This window comes from Camellia sinensis, chromosome 14, assembly GCF_055761805.1.
Source record: "Camellia sinensis isolate YWXY chromosome 14, ASM5576180v1, whole genome shotgun sequence".
In the NCBI taxonomy this organism is placed as follows: Eukaryota; Viridiplantae; Streptophyta; class Magnoliopsida; order Ericales; family Theaceae; genus Camellia; species Camellia sinensis.
This window is the reverse complement of record NC_138974.1, coordinates 17,344,853-17,354,564: the sequence shown is the minus strand read 5'-3', so window position 1 is coordinate 17,354,564 and position 9,712 is coordinate 17,344,853. Positions and strand designations below refer to the sequence as shown.

General features: G+C 37.8%; 1 protein-coding gene across 1 annotated transcript; it reads left to right on the top strand.

The window, feature by feature from the left end:
* Nucleotides 1-5,346: 5,346 nt before the first annotated feature.
* LOC145806823 (protein FAR1-RELATED SEQUENCE 5-like) lies at nucleotides 5,347-7,137 on the top strand. Its single transcript, XM_082904647.1, has one exon. It carries the CDS (start codon nucleotides 5,347-5,349, stop codon nucleotides 7,135-7,137), a length of 1,791 nt encoding a protein of 596 aa, XP_082760773.1.
* Nucleotides 7,138-9,712: the final 2,575 nt, after the last annotated feature.

Below are 9,712 nucleotides of genomic sequence, written 5' to 3'. Positions count from 1 at the left end.
CTCAGCTTTGTGCATTGTCTTGCATTTTGCCTTTGCCTTCAGGCGCATATCTTTGTTTGCAGCTTGTATACTTTGTCTAAGCCTTCGGCCTTGTCAAAAATGGGTCGTCTCTGGGCTTTGACACTCACTCCCGTCATTGTTATGACTTTCGAGTTCTGTCAAAAAGGGGCAACTGTAGACACCCCATTTTTGACCATCCTCAAGACTTGGACGTCACCGTTTGAACACTTTGTGATCATCCATGTTTGTGTTCGTCTTGAGTTCTCGAAGGTCTCGGCCACGCGCCTTACCTCAAGATCTCTCGACTCGTCTATTTTGTGTTTGGTTTTGGACCAAACACTTGTTGTTTTGCTTCTGAGGGTGGGAAATGGCTTGTTGGCCATCTCCACACCTCACCGGCCATGGCTTGAGGCCACCGGACCTGTTTTGTTGCTACCGGCCATTGGTTATGGCCGGTCGGCATGCTTTATGGTCGGCCGACCATTGTTTTGGTCAATTTGTCATTTTTGGCTAGCCGATCACTGTTCATCTGCTTTTGGCAGATATTTTATGCCAGCTGTGATAGTTGGCATCCACAATGCACCCCCTCCATACACGTGTATGGAGAGATTTCCCTCTTGCTTAGCTTGTTTTGTAAGCTTTGCAAGAGTGAATCTCTATAAAGGGAGGGCTTCTCCTCCCTCCTCAAGGGTTCCAAGAAGTTCCAGAGCTCTGAGATTAGGGTTAGAGGATTGTGTATTTATTCTATCTCTATATCTCCTTTTTCTTCCATTTTGTGTGTGTTTAAGGTGTTTTTGTTCATAGTTTTGCATAAAAACACCTAGTGCTACACTTTCCTTCGACTACTGAGGTACTAAGGAGTTATTTTCAGAGTTCTTGAGTTGATTTAAGCTTGGAGAGGCTGTTGGAGCATTGTTCTTGAAAGAGGTCTTCAAGGGTAAGAACTTCACCCCTTCATTTCCCATTTTTGTATAGGTTTTTAGCCATTCTTGCATCTATTTTTAAGCTTAGTGTATAACTAGTAAAATTTATGTTTTTACTTGCTTTTAATAGTTTTTTAAGGTCTCTTTGAGGTTTGGGGTTGTTTGACCCCTCTTAGGCCTTGTTTGGCTTCATTTTTGTGCACTTTTGGTGAGCTCCGGGACCACCTTGTGTTGGCCTCCTCACCACTGAAATTTAGAGGGATTTCAGTGGTGGGGATGGTGTTTTGAGGTCCTAAGAAGGAGAGGGTCATCCTCTCTCCTTGTTGTCTTCAATACTTGCCATTTTAGCCTCATATGTGAGCACCTTTCTTGAGTTCATGTTGGCCATGTCTTAAGTAGTATTTGCGCTTATTTTTCCATGATATAGCACTGTTTTTAGTTGGTTTAGACATACTATGCATGCTTGGCATACTTGTCTTGTAATGCCGTGAAATTGCCTTAACATGCTTTGTGCTTTGAGCCTTGTTTCTAGCATGATTTTGGTTTAGCTTTGTGAAGCTTTTATGCATGTTTTGATGTGCTTGAGGTCTGATTTTGGTCATTTGGGTCATCCATGACTTGCTTTGTATAGCTACCATGCAATCTCCCTTTGTAGGCCTTGAGTGTTGGATCCTCTAGCATGCTCTACTTGCATCATTTTAGTGGTTTGGCACCATTAGTTATGTCATTTCAGTCCATATAGTATGCTTGTATACTTGCATTTATGCCCCCTTTGATGTTTCAAGAGCTTTGTGTTTTTATGCTCCATGTTTGGGTCATCATGCATGCCTTTAGACTTAGGCCATTTAGATGCCATCTAAATGTGTTTTGGGCCTTGTCTCGATCTACATTGGGACTATTTTGAGTCCTCTCGACCCTTTGGGACTTGCCTTGCATAATCATGGTTTAAGCCCCTTTGACAGCTTTGAGCCTTGAACCTTGCTTGCATGCTTTGATTGTTTTGATTAGTTGGTTTGGCACCATCCTTAACATGATTTTCAGAGTTTTATCATGCTTGACTTTTGTCCATGTTTGTCCCCTTTTAAGTGTGCTTAAAAGTCCCCTTTCTATGCTTAAGTATTGGACCATGTTTGCATACATGTTTGCATGCACATTTGCTTTCATGTGCTTAGCATATTAGCCACTGTTTGGGGCTTAAAAATTACTCCTTCATGCTCAAGTTTTGGACCATGTGTGCATGAATGCTTGTGTGTACATTTGCCTTGCATGTTGTCACATACTTGGCCCATAGTCATGTTGTCACATACTTGGTCTATTGGCACGTTGTCGCATGTTCAAGTGGTGTTGCATTTGGTATGGATCTTGTGTTAAGTTGCTTCACATGTTCCTATGCTAAGTCCCCTTCACATGTTGTTGCATGCTGGTCATTAGCATTATTGTTACATGTCTAGCATGCTTGGTTGCTTAGGTTGTGTGCCTAGTGCTCATTACTTGCTTGCACGCTCATATTGTATACTTATCTTGCATGCTTAGGTTGCATTTGGCATGCATGCCTTGCCTCTTGAATCACCATGATAGAGGTTGGGCCCCTTAGGTGTTTGTGTGAATTTCATTTGACATCAAAATGCACAACTTGACACCTTGGACCATCATGCATTGAAATGCGCGATTGGTGGTCCGAGAGTCGAAGACCAAACTCCCTTAAGTTCATAACATGATAGGGAGGGTGGTGTTGCAAACATTTGCTTGAAAATGCATTGCCATGCTTTGTCTGCCCTCTGCTGCTGTCAAATAGGGTTCTGCAGGAAGATATGGTCGACCGACCACATTGAGTGCCGGCCGACTAAATATCTTTGGCCGAGAGCCATACCAATGGTCGATGACCAGTTTCCCCTGGCCGGTGGTGTTTCCTCTTGGTCGGTGACCTTCCATAGTGATCAAGAAATGATTCTGGAGCATCATTGAGACTTGCACAATTTTCAGAGGAGCAGAGCAGGGTAAACAGAGGCAGCTTGTGCATGGTGGCGAATTTCTGAGCGAAGCCGAGCACGCATGCATTGGACCCTCTTTCCGAGGCTGTTTTACCGCTTTATTAGCTTAGTTAATTTGCTTAACTAGTTAAGTGGTCTGCAACTATTTAATTAGCTTGTTAGTTAGTTAAATTTGTATTATTCTTTTGGTCCCTCCGAGAGAGGGCGAATTGTGTAACAAGCGTACGTGTGTGTGATGCATGTCTTCCAACCCCCACTTCTTTCTCCCTTTTACTTACCTGCTTTTGATGCTTAGTATTAGGGCATATTTCAATTAGCATCCTTATGCTATGCATGTGTGCATTCATTCATTTGTATTGCATGCACCCGGCTCGGCACATCATACTAATTGCATAGTATTTCAAATCTAACTTGAATACATGTTATCCGTTGCACTTCACACGCCATCCATAGACTAGCCTAGCCTAGCCTAGCCTATTCTAGCTGCATTTTGCCTGTGATGCATTAGTCATCTTAACATGGACTTGGATCATACATTTGATTACTAACATGTTCTTTGTTTTGGCTTGGAGTACACTGTGAGTGTTTTATGCTTTAGCATCTCGCATGTATGTGAACGTTAACATGAAAGCATGCTTGCCATGAGGCTAACTGTTTAGTTGATTTATTGCCTGAATGCCTGTGGGTGAAGGTTGGATTGTTTGAATTGGAATAATTCATTGAAATCCGTATTTTAGCCTACTTGTGAGTACCAAACCTCAAATCATTTCTAAATAACGAATATGCGATGCTTTGTTCCAAATTAGGCGATCTAGTCTATACTTTTGTGTTGTGTGCATCACATAGTAAGATTAGCTAATTAATCGGATTAAGAATGCATAATGTTTTCAAAACTAGCTATCATGGTTAGTAGAGGCCGATCTTTGATCGGGCGAGCAGGGGTGCTCATAGTTGACCTTCCCCAATCGTACCCAAGTTCCCGAGCCGAGGCAACTTTGGCGATGACGGACACGTGGCCTTAGGCAAACGAGTCAGGGTTTCCAAAATCCCCCCAAAATAAAATATTTAGGTGGCGACTCTATATCTGGCAAAGCAGTCCATGTTTGGCACTTCTTTCTCAAAAATCTGTTTTCCAAAACGATTTGCCGGATTTGGACTCTTTGGTGATTTATCAGTCTTGCATTGTACATTGCAAGATCAGATTAAGAACCGACACAAAATGAGTCCGAACTATGGAAGAGCACAGGGCTCGAGGGCGTGTCCACAACGACACATATATTATTTATACCTTATAACATATATTATTTATACCTTATAAATATACAGTACGCAACTGTTCTGTTTTGGAAATTTTATACCAGTTCCATTTTAGAATTTTGTTTTTTAAAAAAATCTTAAAAATCAAAAGTACACTATTTAAGATCTTATCATTTATTTTACTCTAATTTATTTTTATAATCTCAAACAAACTCTTAACTATCAATTTCTCAAAACCCTAAAAAGTTTGTTCTCATCGGCTAACCATCTATCTACCTTCGTCGGAGACTCTCTATCGCTTGCACCATACTATTCAGGTTTGTACGAATACAACATATTTGCTCTTTGAATATTGGTAGGCCTCAACAAAAAACATATAATTTTCTTCAATATTGTAATTGTGATTGATTGGTTTTTTTTCCCTGTAGAATGTTATGAGTTATTTTTTTTTCTTTGTCTTTAGAACTATTGCTTTCGTTATTAATACTAGATGCTAGATGTGTTTACCTTTATTGGTGCCCCTTTGTGCGTTGCTTTGTTTAGTCTCTACAGTTTATTTATTATTATTATTTTTTGACATCAATAAAGTGAACAATAAAATATATAAATAAATTAATACAAAATATTCTAAAATTAATGAATGACTAGATTTAAGATTTTTTATTGTTTAACTTTTATTTCATATTTTCAAAAATAAGAACAATAATGTTACATCTATCATATTGTTATACCGTATTATATTTATCATTTTATTTGTCAACAACATATTGTTGTAATAATGAATTTTGTGGAATAAAAAAAGGTGAATCTTAATTCTTTCAATTGGTCAATTGGTGATTGCTCTTTGTCAATTTTTTCTGTGCCATCAAATGTTAGGTTGTTTTGAGGTTAGAAACATTTTTTTTTAATCAAAAGGCATTATGTTCTAGAGAATATGTTATGCTACTTCAAAATTAGAGAAGATAATTCTAAAAAATTTAATAGTAAAACTTGGCATCTTATTAGATAAGTAGAATAAAAAATTATAAAAATTATAAACAAAGACTAATATTTTATTTTTTATTTTTTATTTTTTTTACAGTGACATCTATATAAATTTTATGTCATGACAATCTCAAAAAATCTTACAATACTTTTATATTTGTTCTCAATTTTTTAGATTTGTTGGTGTTAGAATGGAGAATGATGGACATGAGGGTTGTAGCAAAAATATGGGGGAGTTGACCAAAGATAAAACACCATGTCTTGGCATGGAATTTCATTCAGAGGAAGTCACAAATCAATTCTATAATGAATATGGAAGGATTATGGGGTTTGGCATTAGAAGAGATTTCCATAGCAAAAGTAGAAAAGAGGGTGCTATGATTAACAGGAAGTTTATTTGTTGTAAGGACGGAGAAAAAGAAAAAGATAAACGGTACATGATTGTAAATCATCCTAAACATGAGACAAGAACAAAGTGCAATGCATTTATGTATGTATCTTTGGATCGAGACTTGTCAAAGTGGATAGTGAAAAAGTTTGATGACAACTACAACCATCCTTTGCATCTTCCTCAGTGCACACATTTGATACCATCTCAAAGAAAGTTAAGTCAGGTTCAGGCTTTGAATGTTGATATAGCTGATGACACTGGTATCTCTCTTAAAGCATCACATGATCTCATTAGTGCCTTAGAAGGGGGAAAAGAAAATTTGGGATTCATGAGAGAAGACCAAAAAAGCTACTTGCGTAGAAAAAGACAACGAAATTTGCAATACGGAGAAGCTGGGAGTTTATTAAGATTTTTTCAGCAACAAGCAGCTGAAAATCCATATTTTTATTATGCAATTCAATTGGATATGGATGAGATGATTACTAATATTTTTTGGGCTGACCATGAGATGATTACAGATTATGAACTTTTTGGTGATGCCGTATCATTCGACACAACATTTCGCACAAATAAGGAGTATCGGGCACTAGCTTTATTTACTGGTTTTAACCACATTAGAAAAACAGTGATTTTTGGTGCCTCATTATTATATGATGAAACTACAGCTTCATTTGAGTGGTCATTTGAAACCTTCTTGCATGCAATGTCAGGGAAAAAGCCTACCAGTTTTTTCACAGACCAAGATCAAGCAATTACTAAGGTAATATCTGAAGTCATGCCTAAGGTTTTCCATGGATTATGCACTTTTCACCTAATGCAAAATGCTTTGAAGCATTTAGGGTACTTGTATAAGAGTGGTTCAAAATTTGGTAGTGATTTCAAAGCTTGTGTTTTTGGATGCGAGGATGAACATGAGTTAATTAAAGCTTGGGATTCTTTGATTGATAAATATAACTTGTATGAGAATGCGTGGATGAAGAAGACTTGGGAAAAAAGAGAGCAATGGGCGTACGTTTACATGAAATACTTGTTCACTGCAGGAATGCGAAGCACCCAACTTAGTGAAAGCCTGAACGCAACATTAAAGAGGTATTTGCAAGCTGATCATAATATTGTTCAATTTTTTACCCACTTCAATCGGATTGTTGTAGATAAGCGATACGAAGAAGTAAAAGCTATATATAATTCTAGACAACAATTGTCGAGAATGAAATTGAAAAGGTCTCCAATTTTTAACCAAGTTGCGAATTTGTACACCCCTCCTATCTTTGACTTATTTCATAATGAGTTGGATATGTCTCTTTCTTGTCAAGTGAAGCAATGCCATGAGTTAGAAGGAGAAGTTCGGTGCATGATTAGCTTGTATGGTGATGATAGAGAGTATATTGTGGAGGGTAATATGGAAGTCAATGAGTTAGGAGGAGAAAAAATTTGTCAAAAAATTTGTTGCACTTGTCAAAAGTTTGAAAACATTGAAATTTTATGTGATCATGCAATTAAAGCACTTGACAGAATGAATGTTATGGAAATTCCTGAGAGGTACATATTAGGTCGATGGAGATTAGATGCCAAGAGTGGTGAAATTAAATGAGGAAAAGTTGAAGTGGATAAGAATGATCCCAGGTTAGAGATATCAGCACGTTACAGGGATCTTTGTCCTAGGATGGTAAAGCTAGCAACTCAAGCATCTGTTTATAAGTCTACTTATCAATTGGTTGATGAAGGGATTAAGGAACTGTGTACAAAAGTGAATAAAATGATGGTATCATTTGATGATTTGGGTGATTGTGGTAGTGGAAGCAACATTGATATGACTTCTAATCCTAACTTTGCACGAGTTAAAGGTTTAAAAAAAAAGGTGGACAGAAGGGTGGGGGGTAGATTAAAAGCTTGGCATGAGAAGACTAATAAGAGGAAAAAAATTATTTCACAACCTACCGACCTTAGTAAGGTAATGTTCACCTAATTTGATTCTAATTTTTGCTTTCTTTTAGACTCATACAATGTATTGATAAATGTTATAATTTGTTTAGAAAATTGGCCAATCAAGCAACATGTTAATTGTTCAAAGTTCCTCTTTATGCCACTCACAGGTTAGATTTTATTTTTTATATTTAAATTTTCTTATAATAGTATATTTACTTCTAACAGTATTTTATGAATTAGGATGTTGGGATACCCTATTGGCCACAATTGATGAATTATGGTCACAATCTTTTCAAGCTTGATGATACTAACATTGCGTGCGCATCAAGTTACCCACAGTCTACCCCTTTATCTACACAACTATTAGTTAATTCACAAACTTCTCAGGTATGCAATTTAAGTTTGTAATGTAGTTTGTTTTTAATAAAATAAATAAATTGATTCCAATATATTCTCTCATTTGATGAAGGAGAGGTCAATCCCATGGGGGATGAGTCATTCTTAGATAATGAAACTTTTTTAAAATTTTGTAGTCATTCACAACCTCCCCCACAAAATTGAAATGTCGTATTTTTATTTTATTTTTTATCGTAATTCTTAGATAATGGTTTTTTTTTTTTTTTTTTTGAGACATATTTTGAATATTTCAAATGGGTTTTATAGAATTTTGTTTGAGTCTTGGAATTTTTTTTAGTGTTGTTTTGGATGGACATATTGTAGTTTTTGGCATAACTTGATAATTATTATTTTTTAATTATTGATTTGATGAATTATATTGTTTATTCTTGAAGTAGTCATTTTGCTTCTTGTTTAGATGAATAAGTGCAAATATATATCGAATTGAGTGGCGTCATCAATTCATAAAAAATATAAATTAAATGTACATTATTTATTCTCTTACTATGAAAGTAAGAACCACAAAATAAAGTGAGATTATGACATTCACCTAATTAGATTTATATACATCTAATTTTTTTTATTTGTTTTTGTTTTTGATGACACTGCAGTTGGGTATACATTTGAATAATATAATAAATAATATGTGTGTCGCATATAATATTGAGGACGCAAAGTGGCGCAGTGGTAAGAGCGCCCCATACGTTCATGGGATCAAACCTTGGTGCCATTGGAATTGTTTGAAATTTTTGAAATAACCTTGGAGCCCAAAACGACGCCATTTTGGGCGTGCAGCAGCAGTAGTATCCCCAAATCCTTCTTTAAGGCACCTCACATTCATGTTGAGGATTTTGTTGGCATGGCTTTACTCATGTTCCTCGCAAGGCTAATTCGGTTGCGCATGGATTGGCTAAGAAGACAAAGCAGCTTTCAGGTTTGAGGTGTGTAAGAGGAGCTAATTTAAGCCCACTAAATTAATTAGGCCCAACAGTCCAAGGTTGGTGGGCCTAAATTTATCGCAAATCCAAGATTGGTGGGCCTAGATTTATCGCCATCAAACGGGCCGAATCGCTCTAAGCCTCGAAAGGGTTCGGATCCACGAACTTAGAGACTTACTCGGGCCCGGACTCGAAAGGGTATTGAGCAAGCCTAGAGATCCGAGGCACTCGGACTCGAAAGGATTCGGACCCACGAATCTAGAGATCCGAAGCACTTGGCTTCGAACGGATTCAGACGCAATCTAGAAGCCGCCCTATCAATGAGTCCCAGAACACTTGCGGACTCGGAGCTTTCCGGGATTTACGTACCAGAACCATGGGCGTAATGGAGTCCGAACAAAGGACCCGATCCCAAGGACGGTGAGTAGAGATAAATTCACTCTTCGGTTAAACTAGCCTATACCTGGGTCGAGGTGGCATGATCTATGGGGTCCCTGAGACTCGGCAATATTTGTGGCAGGGCGTTCTCTTGAACTACCCTTGACCCTTATGCGGCAGGACGTCCTTTGGGACTACTCCTGACCCTTTGGGATGATTGGGGATCATTGGTTAGGTGTGGCTAAGAAGAAGGGTTCGTTGAGAGGTTGATCTCCTCTTTGGGGTTTTCCTCATCCTCGGAGAGGTCACCTCATCGGACAAGGTGGTTAGAGAGAATATTCCCCATGTGCCTTGCACATAGGCTCCATCCTACATCATGAGGTGCCTATAAATAGCACCCACCCATAGCTTTACAAGTGATGGATTTTTGAGCGATAATTCTTGGGAAAGAACTAATTTCCCTTCTCTATTATCAACCTTGAGAGTGAAAGTGGGAGATCCATGGAAGAGCCTTACCATTATTCTCTC

Bases quoted from the DNA above. Each gene is read 5' to 3' on its own strand.
- LOC145806823 (XM_082904647.1), top strand. From the start codon at position 5,347: ATGGAGAATGATGGACATGAGGGTTGTAGCAAAAATATGGGGGAGTTG.